This window comes from Nymphaea colorata, chromosome 1 (genome assembly GCF_008831285.2).
Source record: "Nymphaea colorata isolate Beijing-Zhang1983 chromosome 1, ASM883128v2, whole genome shotgun sequence".
Lineage (NCBI taxonomy): Eukaryota > Viridiplantae > Streptophyta > Magnoliopsida > Nymphaeales > Nymphaeaceae > Nymphaea > Nymphaea colorata.
The window spans coordinates 1,513,422-1,532,324 of NC_045138.2; the positions used below are offsets into that span (position 1 = coordinate 1,513,422).

The 18,903-nt window shown below is 37.7% G+C and overlaps 3 protein-coding genes across 3 annotated transcripts; all 3 read left to right on the top strand.

Annotated features, from left to right (window-relative positions):
* Positions 1-1,113: 1,113 nt before the first annotated feature.
* LOC116246279 (serine carboxypeptidase-like 42) lies at positions 1,114-6,044 on the top strand. Its single transcript, XM_031618066.2, has 10 exons — positions 1,114-1,506; positions 2,933-3,040; positions 3,506-3,598; positions 3,752-3,844; positions 3,936-4,021; positions 4,240-4,512; positions 4,654-4,787; positions 4,995-5,087; positions 5,173-5,290; positions 5,632-6,044. The coding sequence occupies exons 1-10, from the start codon at positions 1,242-1,244 to the stop codon at positions 5,794-5,796; spliced, it is 1,428 nt and encodes a 475-aa protein (XP_031473926.1). The 5' UTR covers positions 1,114-1,241; the 3' UTR covers positions 5,797-6,044.
* A 5,042-nt stretch (positions 6,045-11,086) lies between these two features.
* Positions 11,087-17,577, top strand: LOC116251612 (protein trichome berefringence-like 7). Its single transcript, XM_031625981.2, has 4 exons — positions 11,087-12,201; positions 12,663-13,052; positions 14,572-14,730; positions 16,913-17,577. The coding sequence occupies exons 1-4, from the start codon at positions 11,801-11,803 to the stop codon at positions 17,211-17,213; spliced, it is 1,251 nt and encodes a 416-aa protein (XP_031481841.1). The 5' UTR covers positions 11,087-11,800; the 3' UTR covers positions 17,214-17,577.
* A 129-nt stretch (positions 17,578-17,706) lies between these two features.
* On the top strand, positions 17,707-18,746 carry LOC116251621 (protein TRACHEARY ELEMENT DIFFERENTIATION-RELATED 7A-like). The gene has a single exon (XM_031625993.2). The coding sequence runs from the start codon at positions 17,928-17,930 to the stop codon at positions 18,585-18,587; it is 660 nt and encodes a 219-aa protein (XP_031481853.1). The 5' UTR covers positions 17,707-17,927; the 3' UTR covers positions 18,588-18,746.
* The last annotated feature ends 157 nt before the right edge of the window (positions 18,747-18,903 follow it).

Genomic DNA, 18,903 nt, shown 5'->3' on the forward strand with positions numbered 1-18,903 from the left:
ATTGAAAAAGTCAAAAGAGTTCATCAATTAAAATTATGAACACAAGCACTTCAATTTTAGACAGCTAAGGCATTGCATAAACCCAACACTGGGTCCGGCACCACGGAAAATGACAAGATCTTGTTGCAAAATCATTAGAAAAAGGTGTGCCTGATCCCAATGACAAAAGAATTTTCTTGGTTTGCTCTTTCTTGTATTAGTGCTTTTGATTCATGTTTTCGGCTCACCCGAAGAAGGTCGAAGCACTCTCTCGCTGTTTTGAGACTTGGGTGAACCCATGATACAAGTGTCAATGAGAATGTGGTACTGCCATCAGGTACATCAGTTACAGAGAAAAGAGTATCTATCACCCATGAAAATCGAATTGACAACCAAGCTCTCATAAGCCTGCCAATCAGAAAGCTAAGACATCTCTAATTCTTTTCATTTGGTTATTGTCACTCTTAGCAATTGGTGGATTTAAGATACAAATTATGGACATATAATTCCTTTAGGTCCTGTTTGATGCACAACGATTTTATCATATGGAATTAGATGAATCAAAGTAATTTTCCTTAAAATGATTCCTTAGTCCCTCATATCCTCTCGACCGTCTATCTGTCTCATATGCTTTAGATGTCGTTCATCTAACACTTGATGAACTTAAGTTGTATTTGATTGTCTCAAATTTAAGACCGGATGCTACATAAAAAAAAAGTGTGTTTTGGGAGATCTTCAATTTTGTTAACATGAATATTCAAAGTGTGCTGGAAAGTGAGTGGTCTGTTCTTAAATCCATGGATCTAAGATATCATATTATCATAGATATGAAATTCACCGTAAAACAAACACAACCTTAAGAAAATTTTGTTGTGGATGGATCACCATCCTAGGTTGAATGTCATTCCTCCTGGACTCGACCCGATCGTATCGTGAAGCCGTTGATCCATATCCAAACTCCCAAATGAACCTAGACTGGACACGAACTAGACAGTATTTTCCAAATTTTATGACAGAAAGAAGACCAACGGTAACAAGGACGGGGACCCTTCCTTAGGTTAGATGGGACCCACCCTGTTGGCCCGAAAATTTACTGTGATCTGTAGCTTTCTCGTGGGCAAGCAAGCTTTTCCTGCAATTCCCTCGATTTCAGGCGCGTCCGTCACCCTATTTTATCCCCATCAGGGGTCCCTGTGTTTCTATATAAGCATCGGGAACGACTGTTCTGTGAAACTGCAACCATTTTGCTTTGATCTGTCATCATGGGTACTCTTGTTTTTGCCTTGGGAAAGGCTTTTGCAGTGAAGGGACCTCTGTTTCTGATTAGTGTTTTGGTTTTGGTGGGTGTTCATGGCTACCCAGTTGAGGACTTGATCCACAGGCTGCCAGGACAGCCAAAAGTTGGCTTTAGGCAGTTTGGTGGGTACGTGACAGTAGATAAGAAGGCGGGGAGGAGTCTGTTTTATTACTTCGTCGAGGCAGAGGAGCATGCAGACCACAGCCCTTTAACTCTTTGGTTGAATGGAGGTTTGTGTCCTTTTTGCTCGCCGAGGACTTGTGAACTTGTGAGTTTCCTTGTTTAAAGTGAATCGGCTAGTAGGTCGTGTTTCTGTCTTGTGGTGATGCGGGGACTATGTTTTTATAGTCATTGGTGTCTGTTGGTTGAGGAGAACAGTTAATTTTTGGGTCTAATGGTTGGCAAGGTTCCTCGTCTTTCTCTTTTTGTTCAATGGCTAGAGGCAATTGCTGGTTCTCTGAATTGTCCACTTTTGGGTCTATGAATTAGTATAATGCCATTTCCTCGTTCTTGAATTTTCAGCTTCGTACTGAATTTTAGAAGTTTGCTTTCTTTTTCAATATAAATTATGTTGTAATGCAAAATCAGGTGAGTCATAAAAATTAGGGAATAAAGATTTTGTTAAGTCACCTTTTTCATCTGCTTAGATATTTGCTCTCTTTTGCTCTCTGTTCCTCCACTGTGGACTGCGGACTTTGACCACTAGATAAATCCTACCTAGTTAAACCCAAAAGAAGGAGTTTTATATGAATACTTTACTGTTGTCTCGGTTGTTGTCTTTCTTGGTAATAGTGTTGTCTTGTTAATGACTTCTTTTGCCTGTGCTGTCGCTCATCTTCTTGTCTTCTTATCAGCCTTATATTTATTAATATATTTGTTATATTATGGATTTTCTAGATGCAACTTCTTGACTTCTCCGCAATTTACTGTAACCTTTGTGGTATGCTTGTTCACCCAGATTTGTGACTCTACGGCGAATTGTGAACACTTTTAGTTTTCTTCCTTTTCAGAAAAGCGTCTTGGATATGTAATTTCTCATGGTCATAAATGTTTGAGCCTTGTATTGTGCACGTATCAGATAGTTGCAGATTGTGCCCATTGATCTCTTATTGTTACTTAGTAAGACCTGAAATTTGGATTTGTTTTGCCGGGTCTTGCAGCAGTGAACTTAAGACTCACTTGCCTTTATCTAACCGTTTTAGTCATTGTTTGGTTTAGTCTAGAAAAGGCTCTGTTTTACTGGAGATGTATAGTGTACCTGACAGAATTGTCTGTTTTAAGCATCATTCTAGCAGCTTCAATCACCTTTTTGTTATAGATATATGTGTACTATCTACTTGCATGGCTGTAAAACCTGAATTATCTTGGATGATGCACAAAATTCCTATCTTTATCAACTCCGTGGAGCTTCATTAGATTTCAGTAAGTTCACATTTTACTCTCCATTATTTATGATTACCTGGCATCAAAGAATTAGAAGTGATTACGTTAAAAAGTTTTCTCCTGTTAAGAATCATGTCAGATGCAAACAAATAAAAAAAAAAAAACATTAGCTGTAATGACATGGTCTTGAATCTTCAATCTAAAAGTGTATCTTGTGTATATTCTGCTCTTATAAAAGCATAATGTCAAAATGACTTGTTTTTTTGTGATCAGGCCCTGGTTGTTCCTCTATTGGAGGTGGTGGTTTCACAGAACTGGGTCCATTCTTTCCCAGAGGAGACGGTCGTAGTCTCCAGAAAAATCATCAATCATGGAACAAAGGTTATAACCTCTGTTAGACTGTATGTGGTTACACACCCAGCAAAAGCCACAGACAAAGTTTTTTTTTTTGTTTTCTTTGCCAATATTTTCAATAAATATTGATGTTAACATTTTTCTGGAAATGTCATTACGTCTTGAAAATGTTGTCACAGCATTTGTTATCATGATATTATTATGAAACTTTTTCAATACATTTTAAGTATAACATATATATGTGTATGTGTGTGTGTGTGTGTTTATGTTTACATGGGATCTAGTATGAACCTCAAGCTATCACATCAAATTAGATTGGAAACTCACATGTGACCACATTAAAACCTTTTCCAGATAAATTTTTAGCCTAACACCTCTACTTGAAGAGACTTCAATGTGACAAGAATTGTCATATCTAATAATAGATCTCTTAATTTTTGAGGTTGTTCTCCTAGCTTTTATCATATCTTGAAGATATTGCAATTTTTTCAGCCTCTAACCTGCTCTTTGTTGAATCACCCGCTGGAGTGGGATGGTCATACTCAAATACAAGCTCTGACTATAACACTGGAGATGCATCTACAGGTAAAAAATCTCCAAGTTCAAAATCATGAACTGGAATTCTTTTATTTAGTCTGTGTGGACTTTTTCCTGATTTTGAAGCCTATATGCCCCATTCTTCTCCTTGCCAAGATTTTGATTTGGACCTGAGTAGCATCTGTTACTTGTTTTTGTCAGCTTTGGACATGTACAAATTCTTGTTGGGATGGTATGAGAAATTTCCAGAGTACAAGTCAAGAGCCCTGTTTCTGACTGGGGAAAGCTATGCAGGTCTGGAAACTGCATCATATGATCTAGACTCTAGATTGTGTTACTTTATATGGTGGTTGATCAATGCCTCGCTTTTAACTACTGCTTTCAGGGCACTACATACCTCAGTTGGCAAGTGTTCTTCTAGATCACAACAGACATTCATCTGGGTTCACATTCAACATCAAGGGCTTAGCTGTAAATTAACCTTTCTCACCAGCATTGCCGATTATATTTTCATTTATATATGTATACCACATGATGAGTAACCAGGCTGAGTGAATAAATAGTCAACACTTTATTTCACCTGGCATGAGTCCCTTCGTATTTCTTTTCACTCAAGTTGGCAATTCCAAATTTCTTCTCGAGAGAGTTTGCTGAATTTTAATTTCAAGCCTTAAATGTTTTATCTGCAGATTGGCAATCCACTGCTCAATCTAGAAGTGGACACTCCTGCTACATATGAATACTTTTGGTCCCATGGGTTGATTTCTGATGAGACTGGTTTAATGATAAAAAAGGAATGTGATTTCCATAACTATACAGATAGTAGTAAACTTTCACCTTCTTGCAAGAATGCAGTTTCTGATGCAGATGATGAGGTTGGTGACTATATCAATAATTACGACATTATCCTAGATGTTTGCTATCCATCCCTAGTCCAGCAGGAGCTCCAGCTGAGAAAATGGGTATAAATATTGAATACATTCTGTTCAGTATTCTAATTCTTGCTTTGATTTTATGTTCTCTAATCTATATGTCACAGATGAACTTTTGGCAATATGATAGCAATTCCCGTTCGAATTTTAAATGGTACATTTGTGTAACAGGCATCTAAGATAAGTGTAGGGGTTGATGTGTGCATGACATATGAAAGACGCTTCTATTTCAATCTTCCGGAAGTTCAGCATGCCCTTCATGCAAACCGAACTAAATTGCCTTATAGCTGGAGCATGTGCACTGGGTAAGGAGTCCTCATACTGCTGATAATCCTACTGTGCTCTGATCACTGCAATTCAAGTGCCAAATACACCACAAACCTGCTTGAGGAGCCATTTTTTATTCATTTTTATCTCTTTTTGAGATGAATTTTAGTTCCATTGGTTTTGTGAACAGTTAGACTGGAACGGTAAAACTCATACTCAGTGGGGTTTTTTTTTTTCTTTTTTAGACTCCTCAATTACAGAGATGAAGATTCAAGTATTAACATTCTTCCTGTGCTCAAAAGAATCATCAAGCATGGTATACCTGTGTGGATATTCAGGTATGCAAAATTTAACTATCATGATCCTTGTATAATTGGCTCATCAAGGAAACAGCTTTCTCATGCCAGCCATATTGGATGACAGCGGTGACCAAGACTCTGTTGTGCCTCTGTTGGGATCAAGAACAGTCACTCGTCAGCTCGCTGCTGACTTAGGCTTCAAAATAACAGTCCCATATGGTGCCTGGTTTTACAAGGGTCAGGTATGCTTCTTCCTTCATTTTCCCTTTCTACTAAATCATTTATATGTTTATATTTTGTCCCCACTGAGTATAGCTAAAGTTTTGATATCATGATCCTTTATGGAAGGAAAAAAATTAAAAGAAATTAACAGAAAAGCTTGGAATGCTGTTGCATTTTTATTGCAATAATATATCAATTGTCAACCGAGTTCAATATCTATGCCCTTAACTACAATTTATGCATCAATTAATTGAAAATTTACCCTTATCGAGTACTAATTTATGAATTCAACCTACCAATATCTATAGGCTTGATTCTGCTAATATCTAATCTCCCTCTCTCTCTCTCTCTCTCAAACCAGGTTGGGGGATTTGCAACCGAGTATGGGAACTTGTTGACCTTTGCAACTGTTAGAGGTGCAGCTCACATGGTGCCATTTGCTCAACCAGCAAGGGCACTTGCTCTCTTCAAGGCATTTGTGTCAAATAAAAGACTGCCAAATACTACATCTCCATCCATTGATTAGAAATATAGGGATGGAACCTTTCTTCATGAAGTCACCGTTTGGACCTGATAATGGCATTAATAAGTGAAGCATGTGCACTTCTCAAAGGAGTCGGTGCCTCCAAGGAAGATTCTTCATTACTATGGCTTGGCATTGCAGCCATTGAATGGAAACTATGTAAACTAATGGAAATTATGTAAACTAAGGGGCCACATGCCTCTGTTGGCAATATCTCTCAACAAAAAATCTGAGAGTGGTCTTCTCCACTAGTCTCATTTCTATGGTTTTGGATAAAGCTAGGTGTCAGTAAAGGTGTCTCGATCAACATCAAGCAACAAATGATTTAGACCCTGGATGTGAAATGAATGTGAGATCGTTCGTCTTTGACTTAATTATGATTGCTCACTGCATCATATTCTGAAAAATCAACAGTCAATAGCACCACATGGATGTGGCTTTGAATAAAGGCCAAACTAAAAGTATGGAACAGGACATGGTTAACAGTTAATACATATGAGCACCTTCTATTATCCTTAGTGTTTTATGTATGTTATAGATAAAAAGTTAAAAATAGATTCTGTCAACTAGGGATGTCTTTTCTTGTCTTACTTTCTCAAAATAAAGGCCTATTTAAGATAAAAACGGTTGGCAATTCGTTTCTGAACTTGTGCTAATAAATCATTGTTCAGCTAGTTTTTTGTTGGTGATATACAAATTTGTGCAGCATTTGATGTAGTTAGTATGTGAAAGATCCCAAAATTTTATTTATTATTTAGATGATGAGAATCATTCCTAAAGTTGTAGATGAGATGCTTCTACACCAGAAAAATCATGGCAGCTCCCACAACCCCTCTTGGCTTATTATTGGCTGGGAAAAAACTGTGGGTTTTGAAGAAAAGTGTCACAGCTCCACAAAAATCATTAACTTTGCACCTGACTCCAAATGATAAATATCACTTAAAAGAACCCACTCTTTCTCTCTCATTTATATGCTATGTCAGTGGCAGGTCGAGGGTTGCAGAGTATTCAATATATTTTCTGAAAAACTGTTCAAAAATTAATGATAGGAATTACTTCACTGGTGACAAAAGAAAATGTCAAATGTTGGACAGCTGCCTCTAGAGCAAAGATTTAGTTTCAGCCTCAATGAAAAATTGGAGCACATATCAACACATTTTCATTTTTCACATACCAAGAACTGTGAGGTCACCCTAAAACAGTTCTACTTTTCTTTGTTTAAACAAGAAAACTGCATGAAGAAGTTTTATCCTTGCTGTCACAAGGGGTCGAGACTAGGTTGTCTGTTGTACTCATTTCATGAAATGAAACATGTATACAGGATTCCTGGATTTCTTTGTCCAGGTTTGGACAGAAAAATGATACAAAACTTAGTGTTTTCTATCAGCACATTTTCGTAATTTCATATATATATATGTGTGTGTGTGTGTGCATGCACGCATGTTTATGTGTGGGGCTATGAATTTGGAATCTATAGGAAGCATCCCTTGCCAAAGGTTGAAGCTGAATGTAGTCCTTTTTAAGACAGACAGGATGCAGACTTTCGACTGCAACCCATAATTGAGGGGATACTCTTATTCTGTAGATCCAGAAAAAGAACTTGTTATGCCAAGGCCCACAAGACTTTCTATGGATCACTTTTAATTCATGAGCTTTTAATTTGAACCATCTTTCCTCATTTTGGGCAAAAATGTAAATCCCTAAAGGAAAATGATTGCCAACTGACTATGGATCTGTTATCTAAATCTGGTGACCAGATACATTTCAAATCCAGATGATGGATGCATGAAACTGAAATGAAATCAAATGGGTCTAATTTGAGTTTGTGTGATGCTCAAGTGTTTTGTTGCAAAATCAACATGTTAAGTCATCTAATTAAGTGAGCCTTCAATTTCCTTTACCTAACCATAATGCATCAAGGACAATGGCATCTCTCTCTCTCTCTCTCTCTCTCTCTCTCTCTCTTTGAAAGTTTGTTCTCCATTGCTTTGAATGCAAGGGAAGCAGATGATATTTTTAGTTTTTTGAAAATGACTGGTGATGGAATACTGGCTTTGGTACACCTAAAGGAAAATTTTCACCTTGGTACATTTAGAAAGGAATTTTTTCATTTAGGTGCCTAGATTTGTGCTTTTATCTCAAAATGGCGCCTCATATTTCTGAATTTTCTTTATACAAACTGCGATTTCCCTAGCAACTGCTAAAAAATAGAGGCCTTGTATTAAAGTATATCGTTTTGGAAGTATGAAAATTTGGCCTTTTTGATATTACCCCTTCTTGAGTCTGAAAAACAACTGTTTATCTAAATGAACACTTTATATTGTGCAATAAGACAAAAATTATGTCTGTTTGCTCCAACATTTGAACTAAATAAATCTGATAATCCAACATGTCACAGATCTGTGAATGTGACAAAGAACTCGACGTCAACATCAAAGATTTATCAAATCAAGGATCTTAAATCATACTTAATTCCTAAAATCTAACTATGATATCACATTAGAGAGATTAAGGACAAGGGCCTGGAGGATCTTCGGTTGGACCCATTTAAGGACAGAAGGAGGATCTGATCTCTGGGGCCCTCAATTTTTGTGGACATGGGCCCATGCTTTGATCCTTAGAGCATGTTTGTTCCTGTCTTTGGAACAAGCGGAACAGGGTGTTCATTCTTGGAACAATATGTCACAATGCCCTAGGGATTTTAAAGCAATAAGGATGGTCCTGGATAATATGAAGCACTTGTTGTTCGAGCTAGGGAGACCCATCACCTGGTAAAAAGACCAATTCTCCCATTTAACCTTTTGTCCTTTAGGCTCGTTTGATGCATAGGAAGTTTTTTGCATGGTAAAATCCTCAATGTGCGGAAGGAAGAATTTTTCGTGGAAAAAAGTCGGACCTAGAGAGGTTCTACTTTTTTGCATGGAAAGTTTTTTCAAATTCAATGAAAAACTTATGATAATTCTGACCTGCTTTCAGTGTCTTGAAGTGTTGCCCCCACTATGTTTAAACTTTTGTATTAGTGACCCCTCTTTTGCAACACAAGAGATTGATGCATCTACATTTGAAATTAAAACAAGTTGTCTGCCAACCTCCACCTCAAGTCATTGCACAAACTAGGGGCAGAGCCAGAAATTTTTCATAAGAGAGGCCGGATTAAAGTTTTTAAATTTTGATGTGGGCCGAAATATCATTTTTCAAAATTTTTATATAGGACAAGTGAAATTTTTTAAAATTTACTTTCTTTTTTGAGGTAGGGCCAAGGCTTTTACGTGCTTTACCTTGGGGTGCCAACCCTCTTGGGGACAAAACATTTGTTGTTTGGTGTTTTGGGTTCAACCAAGCTCTTACTTTGTTCAAATGTAACTTCAAATTATTGAGTGTAATAAAATGAAATGTAAGCATTATCCACTTCCAACCCTACAACTTCTAGAAGGACTTGAATTCCAGAGGCAGGTCGAATTAAAGCTTCTAAATTTTGACTAGGACTTTAATATCATTTTTCAAAATTTTTATATAGAACAAGTGATATTTTTTAAAATTTATATGTAATATTTTTTTAAAAAAAGAGGTAAGGTAAGGGCCCAAGCCGCCCATACCTTGGCTTCGCCCCTGCATATACCAGTTCTCGGCAAATAGTTAAACCCTGAAATGAAAATCCAACCATGGCACAACCTCTTTAACTGGATCCAAAAAAGATTTGGATTTGGATTCAGATTTGGTTCGCTTGAAATTGTTAAGCGTTCCACTCCAGCCATCATCCTTACATTCAGAATCACAGATCTGCATCAAAATGGTGTTTGATACCATGGCCTTCGCCATCTTGCAAAAAGGCGGAACGTAGAGGCTGTGCGTTCCATGTCTTCCATTGATGACATTTTCACTTTGGGAACGGTTGCTGTTGGGCGGACCAACTTGTGCCGGCCTCTTCTTTAAGTGTGCTCGAATGAGCGAACCAGTCACACTTGTTCCCATTTTTTTAAGAACCAAAATATGACAATCTCTAGTTAATTATTATATGAGTACTTAATGGAAGTCTTTCACATCCACTTTGATACAATGGACATCAATGCTATAATAATAATCAATCTACGTCAAAATCATATTAAATTATTAAAGGAACAAACCAATATATATATTATGCATCATTGGCTGGTTTCTGAGTGAATTTGTCTCTTTGCCATTTTATATTGGATTACAGAATTAAGTCAACTAGAAAATTTATCAAGTGGATGGATGCATAAAAGTTAAACGGCAGCTTTTGGTGTCCTTCTAATTCTTTTCAAACATATTTTACACAAAGTATGGACAACTACTGTTTTTTGCAAATAATAATTCAACGTATAACATGTTTTAATTTAAGTTTCTACCATCAAATTTTGATGTTATAGGAGCCATTCATTTTTTATCACTAGAAAAACATGTTTAACTAAAAAAATGACCAACTTAGTCTATGGTTTTCATTAAAATATTATTAAAATCATATGATTAGATTATATGTAAAAAAAAACACTTTACTTTAACAATTGATTTTTAATGGTTTTATTTTTTTTTTGCTTGACCTAATGTTAGAGATAAAAACCAGACTCTTTAATTTTTATTAAAAAATATTTAAAACAAAATAGAAACAACCTAATATATTTATAAAAATTATTTTAATATAAAACATGTTTTGATTGTAAGTGTTTTTGTGAAACATATGGGTTTTTTTTACTATCAAAATGTTGATGTTATGGTAACATATCATTTTTGCTTATTATCAAAACATCATTCAACTCCAAAAAAATTGATCAAATTAATAAATGTTTTCCATCAAATCATTCTTAAGATCTTATCAACAGGGTTAGATTGCAAGAAAGATATTTTAATTATCAAATTTAGTCATTTTCATTTGTGTCCCTAACCTAATCGTATAAGACACAAACTATATATATATATATATAATGTGAATTAATACTAAAAGATAAAAATGTCCATCATTTTTTTTTATTATTTTTTCTCTCACAATCATGTTCAATTTTCTAATCATGTTTTTATGTCATGGTTTTTAAATTCGCTAAGAACTCATGCCCGTGTGAACACCCATGCCTCGACTCATATGGAAAAATAATAGAAAAAAATATGCAGGTTTTTTGCAATTCTTTAACAGGCCGATGCGTATCGGCGATACCTACGGATTTTCAGGGTTCCAGGTACGAGACTAGGCTCGAGGTTTACAACATCGCGTTAAATTCTGGAAAGCGAAAAAGGACATGATCGTCCTTTGTGATCCCCATATAACGCCCTACACCAGCCCCCTCTCCTTCTGTCTCTTCAGCATTCCTCTGTCGACCGCTTCTCTCCGATCTAGGTTTCCCGATTCGCTTGTTTTCCTCTTAAAGGAATCCAGAACCCTACGACTCCTCGCTAATCCCTCCCCTGCCATTGCCCATCTTCCCGTTTTGCTCGTTTTCTTTGATCATTTTGGCCGTCTCCTGCCTCGTATCTCTTCGATTTTGGGGAGGAAGGACCGCGTCTAGCAGGTGGCTGTGGAGCCCCATTTTTATTTTCCATTCCATCGCATTGCTGAATCAAGTAATTGGAAGAGCAATGCCGAGTGAATATTCCTCCCATCGTTTGGCATTTCAGTTACCTTACCGCCTGTGGTTCGGTTCCTTGACTAGTAAGAAATCGAAAGTTGGTGTTCATTTTGCTTTGGATTAGGGATTCTGCTGGATGAGTGACCTTCCAATTTTGGGAACTTGTTCCCTTTTTCCTTACTGCGCATTTGGTGGTGTAGTGGGTGGATTGCTAGCTATCTTTAGTGAATATTGGCTGTTAACTGATGGAGAATCCATTTTGTGGCTGTTGCGGACTTTTGAGCCGTTTCTTATGGGCTTTAAGGAGCAATGTCTTGCAACCGATTTGCTTTATTGGTGCTTGCTAATTGGAAACTAGGAGGTGTAATTGTTGAATTCCTAGTTATGAAAGAGACGGTAACCTTTGTGGGTCTATTGACCGAGTGACTGGTATGGCGAACTTGGGTAGCTCTGGCAGTTTTGGCCGGAAAGTTCAGAGCCCCAGAGTTGCTGGCCATCGGAAGAATTGGGTCCTGGCTAGTTACAACTTCAAGACATTGATTGGAATAAGTGCAGCAATCGTTGCCTGTCTACTTGTGGGACGTGGATACGTTTTCTTCGTCCCCATTCATGAACAAGCGCAAAGCTACAAAGATGCATTTGTTAATGGGGTTGAGTCGGTGGAGGGCTGTAATTTTTTTGAAGGGAAATGGGTCAACGACGACTCTTATCCATTATATGACGGCTCTCTTTGTCCATTTACGGAGAACGGCTTTAATTGTCAAGGCAATGGGCGTAGAGATGACAATTACTTGAAATGGAGGTGGAAACCCCACCGTTGTGAAATTCCGAGGTAATTAGTCGACTTTTTGTTCCCTGACCTCTTCGTTCATTTGTTCTACTACTGTTTCTTTTTCTAATATTTAATAGAATGTTGGTTGACGAGGACTATGAAGTGAAATGAATGCATCAGATATTCGATGCTCCTGCCCTCCTTCCTTTCTTGTTTGCCAAACGCATGCGCTCTTTTTTATTTTATTTTCTTGATTTGGATGCCAACGTAATCTACGTGACTGTTTGCCTTTCGGCTATCTCCTTTAAGGTCTGAATATTTGATTTACCTCTTCGTCCGTCGTAGTATATCCGTTACCTCAGCTACTTATACTTCTATCTAGATCTGTCTCCTTTTGTTTTTCATCTTCTGCCTTCATAAATTGTATTTTCATATTACTGACGGAACCTTGTGTCCAGTATTTGCTTGTATATAATTTGCATTATTTGTATTTTAATTTTCTTCACTCCTAACTGTTCCAGGTTTGATGTGCATGAGATTTTACAAAGTTTGCGAGGACTCAGAATTGTTTTTGTGGGAGATTCAATGGGAAGGACACAGTGGGAGAGTCTGATTTGTCTTCTTATGACCGGCGTGTCGGACAAAAAATCAGTTTATGAAATAAATGGGAACAAAATCACGAAACAGATCAGATTTCTTGGTGTGAAATTTAGTTCGTTTAACTTTACAGTGGAGTTCTACCGCTCACCTTTCCTTGTTCAGCAGGGTGTCCCTCCGAGACATTCCCCTAAGAGGGTCCGATCTACTCTTAGGCTGGACAGGTTGGACAATATTAGTAAAAGATGGATCAATTCAGATTTTTTGATCTTCAACTCTGGCCATTGGTGGAACTCGGTGAAGATATTTGACGTGTAAGTTCTGTGTTTGAGTGTCCTTCTTCAACTATTCGTTGTGCCTGATTCTTGGTACATAATGTAATTATTTCTCCCAAAACAGTGGTTCTGTACTTGCACAAATAAGTCCTGAAACTCTAATGGTTTCTTTAGAAAGAAGTAGCTTTATTTACATATTATGGACATACATGTGAGTTTCATGCATAATGGCCTTTATCCATTCATCTTCACGATGCTTTGTTCTGGGGACCATGTACTGACTTCCCGTGAAAACAAGGAAAGTTTTCTTAGAAACTTGAACCATCTACTAGTCGATTAGTCAGCCTAGTTGGTGGTTTGGCTACTAGGTCCTGGCCTGAAAGTTGCCAGGGCCTAGTTGGGAAATTAATCTACCTGTTAGGTGGACTAGTTGCGGCTAGCTGTTGGCCAAATAGTTGGTAGCTTGCACCGTTGCAATTAACATTGGGTGAGATTTGTTTTTTCAACCTTTTCTTGAAGTTGGATAATGTTCAGGGAGTTGAAAAAGTGTAACAAGAGTGGGACATTGGTTTCTTTGGTTCTTTTGTATTTTGATTGTCCCCCACCCCTCCCTCTCTATCCCTCTCTGTGTTTTACTTGACTCGTTATGATATTTTATGTCATTTATTATTTTATGACTTTAAATATTCCATTATTGGAGATCGTTATTGATTTTCTTTCAACCAACCACTTGGATTGACTAGTCCCTCACTACTTTTTAGGCCTTGGTCGACCTGTGTCCAACTTCTGGTTCCAACAAGTTATCTTAGGGAAAAATGGCTTAGCTTCCACAATTACCTCATTATCTCAAAACTCAATATGTCCATGCAAAGCCCTAATTGTTCACATTGGGAAGATGGTACATAGATCAAGTAGCATTAAAGTGTCTTCCTTTAGCCTTTGTTTCTACCTTGCATTTAGCATTTTGCGAGTACTAATACAGTTTTTATTGTTTTTCTCTTAATAGAACATAGATGTTGGGTTTAGCAGTCTGCTAAATGCTTTCTATTAGCAGTTAGCATTTGATATGCTTAACTTGTTAGTTGTTATACTCCTTAATTGGCCACATCTTGCAGCGCACATTGAGGAGTTGACTTTCTCATGAAGCTAAAATTATGTTCTCTTTATCATGTTTCCAACACTATGTCCCTGTTCTTATGTGCTTAATAGTTAAAAAAGGGGATACCTTGTTGGGATCCAATTCACTCCTTAAAAGGCGGACATAGTTATTCCTTCCCTATGTGGGAACTACTTGGTCTATTTATCCATGAGAAAAAATACTTCAAAAGTGAGAAACACTTTCATGATTGGATGGGAAGGCCTGAGTGCAAATACATCAACTGGTCAGTTGTAGTAAATTAGTAATACATTAACAGTTACTCATTTAATGAAAAGGAAGATAGTTATGATTTTATTTGAAAATTTTGGTGTGCAATATGTTGCTGTGAAAATGTAATTTTAGTTTTTAATCTGGACACCTGGTTCTGCAACAGAGATTCTGAACCACATTTTCATACAGTGGCTGCTACTTCCAGGTGGGAAATTCAGTGAAGCTCGGAATGCAAATCACCAGTGCCTACAGGACAGCATTGAACACATGGGCTTCATGGGTTAAGTCAATGGTCAACACAAATAGGACTCATGTCTTCTTTCGAACTTTTGAACCTTCTCACTGGAGGTACTCTTCTATGCCTGGCACAAGCTAAGCTTGTAAAAAGCTTTTCTCCTATTGCTTTATCATTGCACTTGTGACTGCTGGCATGTCTCAGACTCTCGAGTAACAGGGAGACTGATTTTTTTTATACATCAACTTAAACGATTGAGAACAAAAGTTTAGTTTATATTTGTCCATGTTAAGGGGGGATGCAGTGACAGTGATTTGTGCTGCTTTTATGTGAATGTTCTGCTAAGTAATTCTTTGAGAGTGAAGATAATACACTGGCATAATGTTCTGCCAAGTAATTCTTTGAGAGTGAAGATAATACACTGACATAAAAATATTTTTGTGTCTCTATGGATGCAGACATCGTATTATGATCATGGAGAAAAGAGAGAGAGAGCAGTATAAAATTCTAGGGTCTGGGGCTAAATATTCCAATATTACTTGTAAATCAGCTGATGTCATCTGCAATATGTTGAATAAATTTTAAATTGGATCATTCTACATTAACTTGATGGTGTTTTCCATAGTAGTACAAGTGGTTGGTTCGCTTTTGGACATGCCTTATTTGCTTTTTTTTCCTTTTATGGTCACATTAGGCGAGGTGCTAGAACCTTGTTCAGATCAACGATTAAATCAATCATCAGGAGACAAATTAGGCAAAAAAATAGGATACATAATGGGAAAATAGAACTTCCATTAAAGAGAGCAAATGAAACACTTTCATAAAATTCTAAGAATGAAGTTTTCATTCTGGACGTGCTAAATCATGAATTAATAACTGCAGCCAATCTCCAACCAAACTCAGAAACAACAGGCATGAACTATCATCCCCTATCTCTATCTATATATACATGCAGAACAGGCACAATGCAGCTATAGATATACAGATCCAAATATAGAATAGGTACATATAGCACCTGAGATATCCTATTTCAGGGAATAAAATGTGGATCATCTTTGGAGAGATGGCTGAGTGGTTGATAGCTCCAGTCTTGAAAACGGGTGTAGTTACTCATAAAATTGTGCACGACAAATAGGAGCTAACCATATAAACACATTATGGTTCCTTGTGGGAAAAAAAAAAAACTAGTTGCTGCCTTGCTGGGATGAGGTTAACAGAATCCCAGCGAATGGAGATATAGATAGAGATGTTAATGGTTTTCATTACAGAACCACCTAGAGTTGTAATTTCCATTATTAAGTAATTTCCCATAATGGATCTGCAATAAGATAGTTTATTTACGACAAAGTCAACAGATCTCAAACAATGCATAAATTAGGATTTATGGCTACAAACCATTGAGGGTGGTTCCAGATCTGGGCCAGGACGGACTATTATAGTTAATTTATTAAAGCCATTGAATTCAGAATATGATAAGGTAAAGTAACCTCTGGATGGGAACTACACCTCCTATGGGTGTCACAATGGCTTTATTTTCAGTGTTCTCATCCAATGTTCTAAAACCCAGTGACTCGGGACTCGACTCGTTTCTTTTTTGAGTCGTGACTCGGTGGTCAACTGTGACTCGTGACTCAGTGGATCAAAGCGACTTGGGCTGTTTTATAAGTTGATTTGGACTAATCCTAACTTGCTAACATGCTAACTTAAGACATAAAACATAAAGCTAACATTTTAGAATTAAAAATAACTAAGCAAAATTGTAACACTTTTGGACGCCTTTTTAGGCTAGGCATGCTGGCACCAGCTGTCTTGACAATTAAGATGTATGTTGGATAGAAAATATGAGAGACCTATATTTTATAAAATTTAGTATTATATATAAAATGGTACACATTCATATGCTATTTATGTCATCGTAGTAATATATTATTAAAAGTTGCTATTTGTATGCTGATATGCATTATGCAACATTATATGTTGTATATTAATAATAAAATATATTACAAAACAAAATATATACATATATCCCTATTTTCATACAAAGAATATTGATGTCATGACTAACCGTGTCACGAAGTTGACCAAGTGAGTCATCAATTCTCTATTTCCTGGATCACTGGGTTGCAGAACATTGCAGGGAACAACTTGAACTGATTCACATACAGTGATTTTGTTGATGTAATTCATTATGAAACAAGGGTCCCTCATCATGCCACATTGTTTTGCTGTTGCTAAAGCTTATATGTCCTTTTTCCCCTATTTGTAGTAAGCGCAAAAGCTGTTGTTGTTTGACAGTGAATTCCCAACCGAGAGAGCCTGCATAGTTACTCAACGTCCTATGCTTAAGGCAGGAAATTTTGCTGAGAGCCCATTCTCAGAGATTGTGGCGGAGGTGGTGTCAGTGAAGAGAGCTCCTGTTGTGGTTCTGAATGTAACTTTCATGTCTGCCTTCCGAAGTGATGCACATATTGGCAATTGGAGTGATGTACCATCGGTCGAAGACTGCAGTCATTGGTGCCTTCCTGGAGTGCCTGATGCCTGGAATGAGATTCTCCTTTCTTACCTGCCAAAGAAGAAAGGAGTTCCTCCGAGATGAATTGGCTTGTGGTGATGGGAAATTCTTTTCTATTCTTTTGGATGGATGCACCCTTCCCTGCTGTGGTGGGCAGTACCTCAGACTGGTGTCTGGGGGTTTCTCTTGCAAGAAGCACATATAGCTTCATCATTCTTGCTTCTCAAGTAATTTTTCCAGTATTGCTTGGGAAGCATATCCGTGTCAATTCTTCTACAGGGTACACATTATAGCAGCTAAGATCGTTTCATTTGTTGTTTGTTGTAAATGAGTCTAATACAAATCAGTTTTTTTCATTAGATCGTTATTTTTGTCACCAACAAGTTAAATTACTGACTGATGTGCCTTACAAGTAATCTCAAAAGTGGAGGGAACGTTTTATGGTTTCCGATGCCTTTGTCTTCACGATCAATACTAATAGCAGGAAGCATGTTTTGAATTCATTTGTGCAAGACACTGCTATGTTCTGCCATTCCTTTTAATGGTTGATGGTATTCTTGACGAGGCCCCAAAGGCAAGCAATTGTGGCCCTAGAAGTGCATTAGAATTCCAAAAATGACAACCTAGCAAATCTTGCCACTGGAGGCAAGATTCAAATCTCAAACAAGTAATCAGAGTTGGAGTCAAGCTGCTGCTGAATTACAAATACCCTAATTGGTTACAGGTCTCCATGTTCACAGCAGAACCCAGATTCCCTGTACAGATTTGCTATCTTCAGAAAAAATATTCTTGTTTTCCATGGCATACTTCCAGCCTGACTATTTCCCTGGGTTCATTGCACCACCACCTCCGCATCTGCCACCGCCTCATAGCTATGTTCACCCACCTCCATCGTCACCCAGCTCAAAGTCACCGCCAACTCCACCACCTGCACCTCATTCTGCTGCACCCCCTCCATCTCATATCTTCCCACCTCCATCACCTCATGCCTTCCCACCACCGCCACATCACACATTCCCACCTCCATCACCTCATGTCTACCCCCAACCACCACCTCATGTCTACCCCCAACCGCCACCTTTCCATCCCAACATCCCTCCACCAGCTCCTGCTCACCATTCAACAGTCATAATAGTTGTTTTCGCCTCCTTGGGAGGTCTCTTTTTCCTTGCATTCCTTTCTCTTGCTCTTTGTTGCTTTATCAAGAAGAGGAAGAAGCAGGTGGAGAAGTCGGAGATAATCAACGTGGAGGAGCACTTCAAAGTCCAGGAGGCTATAGTGCCCGGGCCTCATGGCCAGGAAACTGTTGTGTTGTCCATAGAAGAGGACATCAAGTTTGAAGAGAAGGTGAAGAAGGATGAAAAGCTCAGTGAAGCAGATGAAGGGGCCGTTACCATCCATGGAGAGCCCTCTCATTCCCACAGCTCTGATCTGCTTCATATTAAGCACAAGGCCTGATGAACCACTTATTTGTGTGAAGAACAATAAATAACCGTTATTCTTTTTCTTATTATCCATATTTGCGATAAACAAGAACAAAGTGTCGCTGTAAACTCCTGCAAGGCATGGAATTTGTTTCTATCTTGTTTGTCAATTATTTAATAAATATTTGAACAAGTCCTCGGGTTTTGTTCGTAAGGAATGCCATATGAATCTCGTGGCCTCTTTTAAACATTGGTGCTCTTTTATTTGAAACACAATTCATTTGAGACATAACCTGAAACCACCAGATTGGTGATTAATGAGATTTCTTCAAGCAAAAGCTCTTATGCTA

Excerpts from the sequence above, each read along its gene's own strand:
- LOC116246279 (XM_031618066.2), top strand. The coding sequence starts at position 1,242 with ATGGGTACTCTTGTTTTTGCCTTGGGAAAGGCTTTTGCAGTGAAGGGA. Across the intron at positions 3,845-3,935 it reads GACTGGGGAAAGCTATGCAG|GGCACTACATACCTCAGTTG; the intron begins GTCTGGAAACTG and ends TACTGCTTTCAG. Across the intron at positions 5,088-5,172 it reads ATACCTGTGTGGATATTCAG|CGGTGACCAAGACTCTGTTG; the intron begins GTATGCAAAATT and ends ATTGGATGACAG.
- LOC116251612 (XM_031625981.2), top strand. The coding sequence starts at position 11,801 with ATGGCGAACTTGGGTAGCTCTGGCAGTTTTGGCCGGAAAGTTCAGAGC. Across the intron at positions 13,053-14,571 it reads TCGGTGAAGATATTTGACGT|TGGCTGCTACTTCCAGGTGG; the intron begins GTAAGTTCTGTG and ends ATTTTCATACAG. Across the intron at positions 14,731-16,912 it reads TTTGAACCTTCTCACTGGAG|TGAATTCCCAACCGAGAGAG; the intron begins GTACTCTTCTAT and ends GTTGTTTGACAG.
- LOC116251621 (XM_031625993.2), top strand. The coding sequence starts at position 17,928 with ATGGCATACTTCCAGCCTGACTATTTCCCTGGGTTCATTGCACCACCA.